Source organism: Pipistrellus kuhlii, unplaced genomic scaffold (genome assembly GCF_014108245.1).
Source record: "Pipistrellus kuhlii isolate mPipKuh1 unplaced genomic scaffold, mPipKuh1.p scaffold_m20_p_94, whole genome shotgun sequence".
Taxonomy (NCBI): domain Eukaryota; kingdom Metazoa; phylum Chordata; class Mammalia; order Chiroptera; family Vespertilionidae; genus Pipistrellus; species Pipistrellus kuhlii.
In genome coordinates, this window is record NW_023425600.1 from 76,325 (window position 1) to 92,253 (window position 15,929).

The 15,929-nt window shown below is 46.7% G+C and overlaps 1 protein-coding gene across 21 annotated transcripts in view; it reads left to right on the forward strand.

Annotated features, from left to right (window-relative positions):
- Positions 1 to 15,929, forward strand: part of DNAJB6 (DnaJ heat shock protein family (Hsp40) member B6) — a 56,560-nt gene that overhangs the window by 21,068 nt on the left and 19,563 nt on the right. For 5 of the 21 annotated variants that reach the window (XM_045578277.1, XM_045578278.1, XM_036428857.2 and 2 more), the window contains 4 exons: positions 909 to 1,019; positions 2,766 to 2,867; positions 13,981 to 14,112; positions 15,743 to 15,884. In XM_045578277.1, the coding sequence (XP_045434233.1) occupies positions 909 to 1,019; positions 2,766 to 2,867; positions 13,981 to 14,112; positions 15,743 to 15,884 (487 nt within the window). Of the gene's footprint in view, positions 1 to 908; positions 1,020 to 1,257; positions 1,642 to 2,765; positions 2,868 to 3,715; positions 4,112 to 13,980; positions 14,147 to 15,742; positions 15,885 to 15,929 lie in introns of those variants that run through there. The other 16 variants (XM_045578280.1, XM_045578282.1, XM_036428871.2 and 13 more) reach the window with 8 other exon arrangements.

Consider the following 15,929-nt stretch of genomic DNA (forward strand, 5'->3'; position numbering starts at 1 on the left):
TGATATACCGGGAGTTTGTACACATCACCACCCTTTATGTCAAAATATCCTCGGGGGTTAAAAACAGATCTACTGAAAAACTAAAATCACTAGCTCTGGTGGTAAAGCTAGACAGGTGTATTTTTATTTTATTTTATTCTCACCTGAGCGAAAGAACATCATCGATTGGTTGCATCTTTTACACGCTACAACCAGGGGTCGAACCCAGAACCTGGGCACGAGCCCTGACTGAATCAGCTTGTCATCTTTTGGTGTATGGGCAAATGTTTCAGCTGACAGAGCCACTTGGCCAGTGCTAGACAGGTGTATTTTTGACGAAAAGTTTCTGTAATCGCCTGTGGTGTACATTTGGAATCAAGACTCCAAAACTACCCTAGTACACTTGGTTTACATGAAGTTCCCTAACAAAAAATAAACCTGGTGAGAGAGGATGTGCTGATGACACATTGAGAGATGGTGGGAAGGAAGGGAAGCCACATTGCTGACATGACCTTCTGGAGCACTGAAGTCCAAACACATGTCACCTGAGTCAGGGCGGGGCTATGGTTTTGAATGTTAGAGCCTCAGGTTTATGGAATACTTTAAAAAAATTTTTAATTTAATATCTTTTATTGATTTTTCACAGAGAGGAAGGGAGAGGAATAGAGAGCTAAAAACATCGATATGAGAGAAGCATCGACCAGTTGCCTCCTACACACCCCCTACTGGGGATGTGCCTGCAACCAATGTACATGCCCTTGACTGGAATCGAACCTGGGACCTTTCAGTCCGCAGACCAATACTCTATCCACTCAGCCAAACCAGTTTCGGCTGGGATACTTTTTAAGGTCTTGAAATTTGCTAATTTTCTGTGGACAAGTGATTGCCCTGAACAAGAACTGATAAGTGAGTGTGCTGTGCTTGTGCAGGTGGAAGTCACTTCGACAACCCGTTCGAGTTCGGCTTCACATTCCGGAACCCAGATGACGTGTTCAGGGAATTTTTTGGTGGAAGGGACCCATTTTCATTCGACTTCTTTGGTAAGTTCATTGTCAGGGTTGCTGTCTACTTGGTGTCACCATGATTCACAGGAGGACTGGTGGCGCCTTTTCTGTTTAACACTGTTGTGTCTTGTCATCTGACTTGTCGTTTAGGAATTCTAATGGTCTCTTTCCTCTTCTCAGGGACTTTTCTGAATTTTTACCTTGCACATTGACATAATGAAGGTTTTTATGTATTCTTTTATAATTAACTTCTTTTGCCGCCTGAATTAGACAGGTGCCCAGGTATGGAAATGCGCTCCTGTTTCGTGGGAGCTGACCTCTGAGTGTGGTTCTGATGAAGCCCGAGCCACAGCGCGCAGTGTGGAGGACCTGGGATCGCTGCTGCTTGTGTCTCAGTGCGGTGTGTGGGGTGTTGTGGTGAGTCAGGCCTGCACAGCGACCTTGGTCCAGAGGATGGTGTTTCTAGAGGAGCTGAGCTGTTCCCGCTGCTTGTCCCGTCACCTCCGTGTCCAGGAGTGTCTGAGGGACCGGGGAGCAGGGCACAGTTCCTCCACTGTCCTTTTCTTCTTTTGGCTCATGGAGGGGGAGGCCCATCCTGTGTGAACCCGTTCTTCTGGAGCCTGGTTTTGATGGGACCAAACAGCCCTGCCCTCTCTGCTCGAGGAGGAGCAAGTCATTGCTGAGGCCGGCAGGGGCTGGGCCTGCCTTGTGCTCAGGGGGGTTTCAGACTTCCTTGTTCTGCTGTGAGGTGGCCTGGCTGTAAGATAGTAGCTTACGTGATATCTGTAAAATGTTTACTTAGGAGCCTTTTAATTGACAAATGGAACAATGAAAGCAAAGCAGAGGAATTTTTGGAGATGGGGGCGCACTGTGTGATTCTTTTGAAGACTTGTAGTTACTGCCGCCTTAACTGTCAAAGGTGGCTTGGACTGCCTCCCTGTGAACCAAGGTGGGGAACCTTGTTTCTGTGTAGGGCCATTAATATTTTTAACATCATTCTCGGGCCATAAGTAGCCTGCTCTGTTTTGTCAAATACTTAATCAACTCACTCTTAATGCCTTGGCTAAGGTCACACCAAATGATTTGGCGGGTTTTATGTGGCCTGTGTGTCCGATGTTCCCTACCCCTGCTGTAGGTGAATGTAATTATCTGTCCCTTCGGAAATTGCCCTCTGTGTGTCAGTACAAACCTTAGCAGGTGTGTTTGGGAAGCAGGGGGTGTCATCCTGGGTTAGGGCTGGGCCTGCCCTTGTGCTTCCTGGGACTTGTTTAGCACTATTTGTGTCTTGTGATTTTATCTTATTTTTTTATGTCTCTTTTTTTTTTTTTTTTAAAGAAGAGTGGAAGGGAGGAGGCCCGAGGTAATGAAGTGTGAGCAGATTGGGTTCTCCTTGGGAAAACGTCTGACAGGACAGTCTAAGCTTCCTCATTGACGTGGTTTTCCCTGAGCAGTTCTTTCTAGGGGAGAGGAGATACAGAGATGATAATTACGTGTGAATAAATAGCGTGTTCTTTTACCCACCATAAGTTTTTTTAATCTCTTGACTTAATCTTCCAAACGATGAGATTGTGTATATAAAGAAACCTTTATGTACCTGTGTTTTTCTTTTAACGGGTTAGGGACACAGGGCACATTTTGGTGGCTATTTCTTCTGTTGGCCTCAGAGGCCAGTTTAGGAGGTGGCCGGTCCCATTATCATTCTGGACTCCATGTGCTAACGCCAGGACTGCCGGGTCCCCATGCGTGGGGCGGCAGTGACACCTCTTCAATCCATTTTTATAGGTGTCCTAGGGGACTTCCACTTTCAGGCGGTCAGGATTTACACGCAGGAGGAGCTGCTGCACGGCTGCTGCATGTTTGGAGTGACGCTGCGGCCTGCTGGCGGTACGTGCGGCGGGCAGCGCGGCCACGGATGGTTATCAGCACCCGCCTCCCGGGGACTCAGCCCTGTTGTAATGCCCATTTATGACAGCACGTTATGTTTTTGTTCCAATTTTCACATGACTGTTTTTCTCTCTTGTTCTGGCTTCCAAAGTAGTTCAAGATCTATCACAAGGCATTCTGAGCTGAAGTTATTTGTCAGTTATTAGACCTCACGTGCGACTTAGACTTCCCGGGTAGAATGGAGGGTGGAGGGTGAAGTGTTGGACAGGACAGGCTGTAAACAGGTTTGTGCCTGAGAACCAAGCTGCAAGGATGTTCACTGACAGGAGGGCTTAGGCCTGGTCCTGCTGACATTGAACCCTCCTGAAGGGCAGGCGTCCTCCTGGGGAGAAGTGGAGGTGGACTCAAACCAGCACGGACGCACGGTGTAGCCCGACTTCTGAGCCGCTGACTTGCAGCTCTCCCCAGGCTCGGCTACAGAGACAGCCCGACCAGAGTGTTAATTGGCCCAAGGAGGACCACTCTTCCTTTATTTTGACAGGGCACTCGGTAAATTACGCCCTCACAGAGAAGTCCTGGCAGGACTCGCTGTCGGGGATACCTGTCTGGGTGTAGCCTGACATTCATTTGCTTGCATTCTCATGTCGGAAGGCCAAGGCTAAACTTGAAAATCCAAAACTGTTTCCAGAGCCTATTCATGTCAGCATACATTCCCTTCATCCTGGCATCTGTCTTTGTGATGAGCCTTAGTGAGTAAAAAGGCCTGGGAACTTAGCCTTTGGAGGAAGCTAATTGTGTGGCTGAGCCCGGTGCCCGGGTGGTGCAGTGAGCGTCACTTTGCTCTCCAGGGTTCGAGGAGATGGACAGTGAGGAGCTGGAGCCCAGGGAGGAGCTGGAGCAGCCTGGCGGGGACCAGCCAGCGGAGCACGCCCCAAGCCAGGGGGACAGTGACACGCTGGAGGTCATCTCCAGTGAGGAGCTCGAGGGCGTCAGTGAAGATGAGCTGAGCGAGGGCTGTAGTTGGGGCCAGGCCGAGCTCCCGAGTGAGGAGCTGGAGTTCCTATCCAGCGAGGAGGATGAGGCCAGCCCCAGGGACGAGGAGGAGCTCAGCGAGGACTGCGAGGAGCTGTTGAGCGAGGACAGCGGTCCTGAGCTTGAGGTGCTGCTGGCGACCCCGGGATGGGATGGCCAGCTCACAGAGGGCCGGCCCTGGAAAGTGTATCTGGAATAAAGAGTTTCTGCTACTGCTGTGTGGTTGAAGCGCATCCTTGGGTCCTTGGTCAGATACCACACCGGTAGTGTGGTGACAGCCGAGACATGGGGCCCGGTGGGGGTCTGGGAGCAGCTGTTGTGCCAGGGCCCCAGGGCCAGAACCACAGTGCTGGGGGCTGGGAACCCAAGGCCGGCCTGCGGGGTGGCTGTGAGGGCCTCTGTGCTGTCTGTTGGCCTCAGGGCCCTCGGCGTGTAGATGGCCCGCACATCATGTTTCCTCTGCAGGCGGCTCCTTTGAAAAAGGCTGCTAGCGACAAGGGTTAGGGCCCATCCTGCTGACCTTTCCAAGTGAGGTGACCTTATCCGTTCTGGGGTCAGGAATTTGTCTTCCTGACAGTGTTCTACTCAGAAACAGCAGATTGCAAAGGAGACAGAGGGGAATGCTTCAAGTTAGACCTGCTCAGAGAAATCGGGAGCCAAGGCAGGGCCACATGGGCACTGTAGGGGGAAGGAAGCCCCCGAGTGACCTATGCCTGCATGGTCCCGCCTGGGACATGTTGAGGACAGCGGTGCGACACAGGCCAGAAGCGTTAAAATGAAATAATTTCTTGCGAAGTCCATGGTCATGAGTGAGGAGCACTAAGGGAGAGCAGCTGCCCTCACATGTTTCCTGTGGGGTGGGGAGGCCTAGGAGCAGAAACGGTTGCACATTTAAGGATGTGGAGCTGCGTTTGAAAATAGTTATTTCACTTAAGGTTATGCTGGCAAATGAGGGTGATGCTGTGTGGATGATATTCAGTTGTTGCTAGTGTGTACTATTGTTTCCCAGCCACTGCTTCCCTGACACTACCCTTCTCCCCCAAATAGGGAAAGGTCATTCATCCTGAGAATGGGCTGGTCTCTCCTGGACCGCTGGACCAGCAGGGGCAGCCACCCCAGAGCGTAGCAGGCATGTCTGAGTCCCTGGCCAGCCCATCCCTCTGCCTTCTGCTGTTTGGTTTCCCGGGGGCTTGCCTAGGGCTGGTCCTCATTCTCTAGTTTGCAGGTGGCCCTGGGGTCATAATTTTCCTGAGTCCCTTGTAGGCTTTGCGCATGTCTGTGGAGTTTTGGTCCCTCTGGTCCAGGGAGCCACTTGCCTCTGGAAGGCGGTGCAGGGGTCCTAGGCTCAGGTATAAGGTGAAGGTAAACATGAGTTAAGAGGAGGGGGCAGAAAGGGCACCCACAGGATGAGATACATGGTTTTCCTTCTATAAGGAGGGCATTTCTGTGGGAGTCAAGTTCATGGAGCTCATTGGGTCCAGCACCTGCATCTTGGTTCCTTGTTTAGATTTTTGTAAATCTTGAAAAATACAGTGCTACAGCCAGGTCTAGGGTATAACCAGAGTCTCTACTTTGTAACAGAGGAGCTCTGGGGAGTGGACGTGGGTTTACTACCAGTTTGGCAGTGGACGTGGGTTTACTACCAGTTTGGCCGATACTGAGCCTGCTGCTGAGCACTAGGCAGTGCCCCCAGCCTCACCGGGGGCTCCAGTGTCATGGCTGCATTCTGTTTCTGCTTCTGAATGTGTAAGAAATGACACTTTAAAAATGAGTTGTACTTTTAGTTGGTGTTACTGGGATTAGTGGGTGTTGTTGGGGTTAGCTGGGAGATCTCCTGGAAGTCTAGAATTTCAAGTGTTTGCCTTTTCTGAGGGTTGCTGTGTAGATCAGCTTTGAGACTGGAGAATAGACAGAATGCTTTCCTGTTCTGTTTTGTTTTGTTGTCCTTTGTGCCAATGTTCGTGTGCTGGGTGGTACTAGTGTGGGCCACTTGGCCTGAAGCCACACCTCAGGCTTGTCTGTGGAGGGCGGTGGTGCTCGTACTTGGTGTGGGTTAGGGCACACCATAGGATTGGTTTCTCTTCCATGCTCTCCAATACTGAATTGTGGTAAAACTTCAGAAAATGTATGTGTGGGTTGAACATCTTTCACTCATAGGTTTGTTTGCTTTTTTAAGGATTTTTGTGGGTATGTGTTTATGTACACATTTGTCTCATGCCTAGTTTTTTTCATACCATTCAGCTCAGTCTGGTAGTTGTCAGAAGTCTGCCTTGGGCTGTCAGTCAGTTTAGTGCAGCCATCCTCCTTTATTTGCAGGGGATGAGTTCCAAACGCATCCTGAACACAGCACCAAACCCTGTATGGACCATGATTTTTTAAAAATATATATTTTATTGATTTTTTTACAGAGAGGAAGGGAGAGAGATAGAGAGCTAGAAACGTCGATGAGAGAAACATCGACCAGCTGCCTCTTGCACACCCCCTACCGGGGATGTGCCCGCAACCAATGTACATGCCCCTGACCGGAATCGAACCCGGGACCTTTCAGTTCACAGACCGACGCTCTACCACTGAGCCAAACTGGTTTCGGCTGGACCATGCTTTTTTATACTTGCACATCCCGTCTGTCTGTAAGCCTTCGTTTATAAACGAGGCACTGTAAGAAGATAGTAACGAAGAACAGTTGTAATGATAAACTGTAATGCACGTCTCGTGAACGGTCTCTCTCAGAATGTCCAGTGTACATAGGAACAGTGTGGACATGCTGGCCAAAGGGTGTCCCAAGTGGGACAGAGTGGCATTTCATTATGTTTCTCTGAATGGTGTGTAATTAAAACTTAATAATTGTTTATTTCTGGGATTTCTCTGATTGCAGGAAACTGAAACCATGGAGAGCGAAACCTCAGTAAAGGGGTGGGGATCACCACACTTGGTTAACATCGTGGGCCCCAGAATAATATCATTACTAAGAAAACTTGTAAAATGATCAAGAATCCTTCTCCCCCTAGACTCTGTGTTTGGGATCCCCAGAGAGAGCAAAGGATCTGTGTCTATATCTCCATTTCAGGCTCTGTCTCTGAAGCCATTTAGTGTAAGCAGTTGACACATGACTCTGGAGCCACGGTTAGGTCCGGCAGAGCTGAGGTTCCTGCTCAATCCAGAGACCACCAGGCTGGAGGGCTAGGTTGCAGTTAGGAAGCCTGCAGGCAGGAGACTCTAATCAGCCCTTATGCTGATGGGGTGAGCTCACGCCATTGGGAAGGTCAGTCTGCTGACCTAAATGCTAATGTCATCCCAAACACCCTCCGCTTGCCGTGAAGTTCCCAGTACAAGTCCACCTGTCAGTTTGGCATCCATGCTCACCATCTCCTCAAACTACACTCACCACCATGTAAAGACACTGGCAAGGCCGTCTGTCCCGCAGACACCCAGAGTACACTGCCTACCTTCAGTAGGAGGTGGGGCCTTGGTTCCCTGGAGTGGCAGCATGATTCCAGGTCTGCATTGTGCCTAACACCATACGGGGATAGGCAGGGAAACATGCTTGCTGCCTACTTACTGATAAGTTCGAACAAACTACATCCCTGTCACACTCAGGAGGAGTGCTCATGGCAGTGACTCCTCTTTTCTGTGCTGGTCCCATGGGTGCAGCTGGTGTGGGAGCTGCTTGGTCTCCAACAAGCTACCCTTTCCCTGGTGGGCAGGGCGGGGTCTTGTACACACGGGGGAGGAAAGGGCGTGGCAGCACATTTGGCCATTTTCATGTGTCCAAATTTATTTTTGAAATATCAATGTATGATATTTAGCCTTTTTAACCTTAAAAATAACCTAAGATGTGTACTCCATGTAAGAGTTAGGAACATGGGAATGAGTAGAAAGGAGGCGGGAAGGAATGGCCTTTGTCTTACTCCCAGTTGAAAGGACTGCAAACATTTTTCAGATATTAAAACTGTGATGTGTCCATTTATGTTCTCTTCTGCTTTCACTAAAGTTCAAACACTACGCCATGTAAAAATCTGCCTTTAACACACCCCATTTCTTTACTCCTTCCTGATTTGAAAATTAGGTTTTCAACTTATTAGGTCTAGTAATTAATGTCGTTTTTTAATACTTTTTTAAATCGAATTTATTTAAACAATACAACAAAATTTAATCAACAATATAGTTTCCGTTGTTTTCTACTACTTGTGCCCAACGCTCAGGAAGCATTTTAATCCCTCTGTTGTAAAATTCTTGTGATTTTGATGCAAAAAATTCGGTCAATGCATTTTTGAGGCATTCTTCATTATTAAATTTTTTTTCCAAGAAGAAAGTTTTGCAAAGAACGAAACAAATGGTAATCGGAAGGGACAATATCAGGAGAATATGCAGGTTGAGGGAGAACTTCCCATTCCAACTGGCGCAGTTTTTCAGCAGTGATTCTTGCAGTATGCGGTCGTGCGTTATCGTGGTGAAGAATTACGCCCTTCCAATTAATCAGCGCGGGTTCTTTTTCTCTTAAAGCTTGGGCCAACCTTTCCAATTGGGCACTATACACTGTACTTGTAATGGTTTGGTTAGATGGTAAAAGTTCATAATGAAGAATTCCTTTAAAATTCCACCAAACACACAACATCACTTTTTTCGCATGCAAGTCAGGTTTTGGCGTGGGCTGCGGAGCCTCATTTTTGTCCAACCATTGAGGACGCCTTTTCAAATTAACATACAGCACCCACTCTTCATCTCCGGTAACAATTTGCTCTAAAAACGGCAAACGGTTTTGACGAGAGAGGAGCGAACTGCAAATTGTGACTCTTTGATTACGGTTGTTGTCGGTCAACTCATGAGGAACCCATTTTCCAAACTTTTGGACTTTGCCAAGTGCACGCAATTGATTGGAAATTGTTTTTTGTGAACAATTTAAAGTTGTCGCAAGCTCTTGTTGGGTAATTTGAGGATTTTGCACCAAAAGAGCTTGAAGAGCTTCTTGATCAAAATTGGACACACAGCCTCGACCACTCTTGTCATCTAACGAAAAATTTCCCTCACGAAATTTCTCAAACCAACGCTGGCATTTTCTGGCGCTAACTGCATCTTCACCAAGAGCACTACAGATGTTTTTTGCAGCCTCACTTGCTTTTCTTCCTAATTGGAACTCGTAAAGCATGCAGTGCCGAATATGCTCTTCACCTGCCAGCTTCTTAGCCCTCGTTTTGCAACAAAAACCAAACCAAACACAAACTTTTTCAAGCAAGACTTGTTAATTGCACTTCACACGTTCTGTAGATACCACGTGTTTGAAGGTTATGTCAATACAAGTCAACGCCAAGCAAGACTTTAAACGAATGTTAAAAACGACATTAATTATTACTAGACCCGATACATTATAAATAATGTTTTGAACTCTTAGTGCAGTAAATCATCTCTGTGTTTGAGATGAGCTTTGTGTTTGTGTGTGTGTTTTTAATGATTTTAGAGAGGGAGAGGAAGGGTGAGAGAAACATCAGTGATGAGAGAGAAACATGGATCCCCTGAGTCCTGCACAAGAAAATGTCACTGAAAATCTTCAGATTATGACAGTTGTTTCCCCCTCCCCCCCCAATAGTTCCCCTCTACCCAGTTCCCACCCTCTGCCGTTACTCTTTCCCTACACTGTTCTCATCCATAGATGTACAATTTTTGTCCAGTCTCTTTCTGCACTCCCCACCCACACCCCTTCCCCCCCAAGAATTTCCATTCCACTCCCTTTCTATGCCCCTGATTCTATTATATTCACCAGTTTATTCTGTTCATCAGATTTTTTACTCACTTGATTTTTAGATTCACTTGTTGATAGATATGTAATTGTTGTTCGTAATTTTTATCTTTACCATTTTCTTCTTCCTCTTTTTAAAGAATACCTTTCAGCATTTCATATAATACTGGTTTGGTGGTGATGAACTCCTTTAGCTTTTTTTTTTTTTAATCTGAGAAGCTCTTTATCTGCCCTTCAATTCTGAATGGTAGTTCTGGTGGGTAGAGCAATCTTGGTTGTAGGTTCTTGCTATTTATCACTTTGAATATTTCTTGCCACTCAGTTCTGGCCTGCATAGTTCTGTTGAGAAATCAGCTGACAATCCTATGGGTACTCCCCTGTAGGTAACTTTTTCTCTTGCTGCCTTTAATATTCTCTTTGTCTTTTGCTCTTGGCATTTATTTTTAAAAATATATTGTTGTTGTTGTTTTTTTACAGAGAGGAAGAGAGAGGAATAGTTAGAAACATCAGTGAGAGAGAAACATCGATCAGCTGCCTCCGCAGCCTCCCCCCCACTGGGGATGTGCCTGCAATCAAGGTACATGCCCTTGACTAGAACTGAACCTGGGACCCTTCAGTCCGCAGGCTGATATCTACTGAGCTAAACCAGTTTCAGCTGCTCTTGGCATTTTAATCAGGATGTGTCTTGGTGTGGCCCTCTTTGGATTCCTCTTGTTTTGGGTTTTGTGTGCTTCCTTTTCTTATAAGTCTAATTCTTTCAGCAGGTGGGGGAAGTTTTCTGTCATTATTTCTTCATATATATATATGTGTGTGTGTGTGTGTGGGGGGGGTTTATTGACTTTTTACAGAAAGGAAGAGAGAGGGATAGAAACATCGATGAGAGAGAATCATTTATCTGCTGCCTCTTGCACACCCCCTACTGGGGATGTGCCCACAATCAAGGTACATGCCTTTTGACTGGAATCGAATCTGGGACCTTTCAGTCCGCAGACTGACGCGTTATCCACTGAGCCAAACCGGTTTCGGCTATTTCTTCAAATAGGTTTTCAATATCTTGCTCTCCCTCTTCTGGAACCCCCATAATTTGGATGTTGGTACGCTTGAAGCTGTCCCCAGAGGTTCCTTAGGCTATCTTCATATTTTTTAATTCTTTTTTCTTTTTGCTTTTCCAGAGGGTTGTTTTTTGCTTATTTGTATTTCAAATCTTTGAATTGATTCCTGCGATCTGCTGGTGGGTCTCTGTATATTATTCTTTATTTCAGTCGGCGTACTCTTAATTTCTAGTGGGTCCTTTTTCATATATTCAAGGTTCTCACTAAATTTATCGATTTCTAGAAGATTCTTGAAGAACCTTATAACCGTGGTTTTGAACTTTATATCCAGTAGTTTGCTTTCCTCCATTTCTTTCATTTGTGATGTTTCTTTGTCTCCACATTTTGGCTGCTTCCTTGTATTGATAGAGTGGCTTTGTATGCTAAGTGTCCTATAGGGCCCAGTGGCTCAGCCTCCCCAGTTACCTGAGGTGGACATTCTTGGTGCACCTCTTTGTGGGCTTGTGCACAGTCTTGTTGTACAATAGTTAAGCCTTGATTGTTGTTGGTATCACTGGGAGGAATTGGCTTCTAGGCAAATTGGCTGTGAGAATCAGCTGTGTCAACGATGGGAGAACTTCTGTGCTGGAGACAATCTTAAGGGGTAAGACTTGCTTTAGTGGGGCTTTGGTGCTCACTGAGTCTGCCCCCTGAGTGTGTCACTTATGGATCTGAGGAGTTGTAATCTGGATGGTCCCACTGTGACCACTGGGTACACTGCCCCTTGGATCTCCAAGGAGGTGCTAATTTATCCTCTGCCTGAGGCCACCCAGTAGGAGCTATGGAGAGATCTGCAGATTCCTCCTCTTTGTTTGGGTTTTGGAGGTGCCCAGATGAGGCCAGTTGTGAGGCAATGCAGGTTGCTGGGCCTTGGACCTCCTTTTGGAAGCTCTGGGGCTCTTTGACCCAGCTGCAATTTGTTAGGTAGTTTTAGATTACAAGCCATTCATATGCAAAAGCCTTCCTACAGCTTGGGTGGGGCCGGGTCTCAGGGAATCAACAGGGCAGAGCAAACAGCAATGGGTGATCCTCAGCCCTGCCTTAAGAGGCCCCTGGGTCTCAGTGTCCCACAGTATACCTCTAAGAGAAAGCTGACCTCAAGTTCCACCCGAAGGCAGATTGTCCATTTTCTCTCCGTGTAAGTCTGGGTCCCCAGAGTCTCCCTGGGAACTGGAATTTAGAGGAGTCAGGAGCTTGTGTTTCCCTCCTGATTGAGAAAGACAACAGCATACTCAGTTGCCAGCTTTTCCGTCTCCGTACCTCTGCACTTTACTTCCGCAGCTCCTCTGAGTCTTGGTGTGCTTTTCTCTTCCCTTCTAATTTCCACTTGGCCAGCCTTCCTGTGGTTCTGGATCATGTCTGTTTTGTCTTTTAGTTGTAGTTTTGAAGTGGTTGTGTGTAACCCAACTTTTGAAGTAGTTTCTCAATAATGTGATTTTATAATGACCGAAGTCTTTATTTAACTCAAGCATGTCAAACTCATATCCCAGAATGAATTTTTTGCGGCCCAGCCAATATAACAGTATATAAGAAAATTTTTTTAAATAATATATTTTATTGATTTTTTTCACAGAGGGGAGAGGGGTATAGAGAGTTAGAAAAATCGATGAGAGAAACATTGACCAGCTTCCTCCTACACATCCCCCACCGGGGATGTGCCCACAACCAAGGTACATGCCCTTGACCGGAATTTAATCTGGGACCTTTCAGTCCGCAGACTGATGCTCTATCCACTGAGCCACACCAGTTTTGGCTGTAAGAAATGTTTTAATAAAAAATCTTGTAACATAACTTTTACAATACCCTGTTTTACATAATTATTAATAACAAAATACAGCATTCGCTAATACTAATTACTATACTCATGTTGCATTCATTTCCCTTACATGCCTTACGCACAGGCGCCCCATTTCTCTCCACTAATACCAGCTGTGAGTATTTTAGCAGCTGATCGGTTGCCACATCATTAGTCTTGGACCGACTTGTTTGGTGTGCGCATCAAGAAATACCTCACTTTTGGAGAACAAGAAAAAACAGGTTTATTTGCTTTACGTTTATTAATTTGTGTAGTTATTCAATGTCTGGTAAGTTAATGTTTAAGAAAAAATACTAATTTTTGTTAAAATGTTCTATTTTGTTAACAATTACTCATTTATTTCAGCCTTTTGTATTCAGCACATGTCTATCGAAATAAGCCAACACTTCTATGAAAATTGAAGCTTTTGGTTTTTTTTGCGGCCCACATAAACTTAAACCTTGTTTATTTGGCCCGTGTTAGCCTTTGAGTTTGACATGCTTGGTTTAGCTGGAGTATGTCCCATGGGCAGACAGCATATGAGGATTTAGTTTAATCTAAAGGCAACAATCTTTCCAGTAGTGACCAACGAGCCATTTCAGGACAAGACAGTGTGCAGGACAGTGCCGCCCCAGGGCTCATGCTGGTGGGGGGAGGGGTGTCAGTATTTCCTGTCACTTCCCCACTTTGGTCACCGCTGCCATGTTCCAGGTGGCCGGACTACTTCTGTAGACTCTGAACGGGTTGCTTTTCTCTTTCCCTGCAAGCTTTTGTAGGATTCCTGATGTCATCCGCTCATTTTCTTCTTGTTTCTCACAGAATTCCCACTTACCTGAAAAAAATACATTGCTGATTAATTTCATAGAATTTCAGCAAAATTTTTTAGAAGGTTTTTATTATTTGTTTTTTAGCAACTCATTGATAGAGAGTTAGACTCACGTGGTTGGCCTTTTTTCAGGAGCATTGTGATATCTCCACTAGCAAGACGATGCCTATTTGTCTGGTAGTTTCCTGGAGCACAAATGTCATGTCTGCAATTCACATTTATTTAGATTCACGTTTATTTAGATTTGTCTTGACCCTTTAAAAAATATTTTTGAGGTGTCAAGTTCACAGAAAATTTAGAAGGAGTTCTTACATCCGAGGCCCAGAATTACCCCTTCTCCCTTTATGTTAAAATGAATGCTTAATAGCCCATATTTGTTCTTATTTCTGAATAACGGAGACAACCCCGACCTTTTGGAGTTTGAGTTCCTAAGGACCTGAGTGAAGACCTTTCACAGAGGCTGCGTGGCAGCCAGGCTGGTCTGTCTCCGCTGCCTCTGGCTCTGCTTGCCTTACAGGAGCTCCGGGTGAGCTGTGGCTGTGCCTTTTCCAAGGCTTTCTGTCCCCTTATTACAGCTTTCCCATGGAACACGGACAGAAAACAGAATTTTACAAAATGCATGTGTTTGTTTCCAGAAGACCCATTTGACGACTTCTTTGGAACCCGGCGGGGTCCGCGTGGGAGCAGGAACCGGGGAACCACCTCGTTCTTCTCCGCCTTCACGGGGTTCCCGGCTTTCGGTGGAGGGTTTCCAGCTTTTGATGCAGGTATCAAATCCCAAGATTTCACCTTTGGTAACTGGTACATGGTTTGAAACGTGTGTTCCTTTTGATAGAACAGTCTTGTAGATTCCCTAGTCGTTTTTACTCGTGGAAATCTCTGCCTCCTGACCCAAGAACGTCACACCTGAAAGTCCATCTCTACTCTGACCAGTAAAGAGTGAAGTTCCTGGTCAAGGGAGTACTGTGTTTGGGGTAATGGTGAAATAACCCACTAGTTTTACTGAGTCCTCGCTTTACCTAACCTGGGCAGTGCAGTACAGGAGGCCCTGGTCCACGGATGGAGGCCGAGGCGGGCCGTAATAACTCCCATGGTTGCTGTGGGTGCCCCGCCAAATGACAGTGTTGGCGTTAGCGCTCGGTAAAGCAGGTCAGCAGCTCGAGGGGTGGGGTGGCGGCCAACAGATTGTTTTCCCTGGACTCTCACCTAGTTCCTGCTGTCTTGGGATCTTGTTTTTGTCTTAAATGCTCTGGTAACAGCCTGCAGCGCTTGGTCACACAGGCTGGCTGCCTGGTACCGCTCACAAGGTGCCTCCTGCAAGGGTCCTGCTGCTGGGAGAGGCTCCTCTGATTGGGGAGCTCTCCCACAGCACCATGCAGGCTTCCCCGCAGACCCCGGTGCCCAGCACTGTGCTGTGGTAGTGCTCAAATCCTGGGAGCGGGAGACAGCTGGTGCGCATCGCCAGAGTAGTGCCTGTGGCGCCAACCTCTAGACCTGTGCTGTCCTGGTTGGTGGCCACAGCCATGCGAAGCTGCTGAGCCTCGCGTGCGGCCCATCCACACCGATGCGTGTTACAAGTGGGACACACGCTGATTTCAAAGATGGAGTATTTAAGTCAGTGCAAACAATTTCAGCATTTCTGTATCGCATAAGATAACATTTTTATATTCTGGATTAAATAAAATAGTGCTAAAGTCAATTTTGCCACTTTCCTTGTATTTTTTAGTGGGGCCATTAAAAAATTAAAATGACATATTTGGCTCACCTCCTGTTTCTGTGGGACATCACTGGTTTAGACAGTATAGAGCTGGAGGGTCAAGTCCTATGGAGGGGTGCAGGTGTTGTAATGAAAGAGGAAGCTAGCCTCAGGGTGATATGTGGCCATCATTGGGTTGCAATGTCCATGTGGTTAAGAACGTCATACATGGACTACAGAGCCATGCTTTTAAAGTGATTATGTTAGAATTTGTTTCTAATCAGGTTTTTGTCCCTTTTGGTCCCATTGCAAGGGGAAGGTGAGCAGGTTGGGTCTGCCGTTCTGTCTGCAGTGGCCACTTCGTTCCTGTGAGCTGCAGAGTGAACGGCCACCCTAGTCTCTCCAGGAGGCTCAGTGCTTAGTGGATCCCCCATAAATAGGGGAAATGCAACAAGGCCCAGCCCAGCAGGAGGGGGGGCAGGGACGGTGAAAGGAGCCTGCTGTCTTGCCCCTGGATTCAGAGGACACCTGACCAGCCCCCAGGGCCCCCCCCCCCCCCCACACACACACACACACACACATTGCCCCTATCAGTACCCTGCTTATAGGAGAGGTCTGCTAGGGGATTTTGACACTTGGGGTTTTTGTACTAAATGCCGGACATTCTAGTCTCTGATCTTTTTCCCCTTTATTTCTTTTAGGATTTACTTCCTTCGGGTCAATAGGCCATGGGGGTCTCACTGCATTCTCTTCCTCGTCATTTGGTGGTGGTGGCATGGGCAACTTCAAGTCCGTATCGACTTCTACCAAAATTGTTAACGGAAGAAAAATCACTACAAAGAGGTATAGTTGTCTTGCTTATTTCATGTTTTTAATAAGTAGATGTAA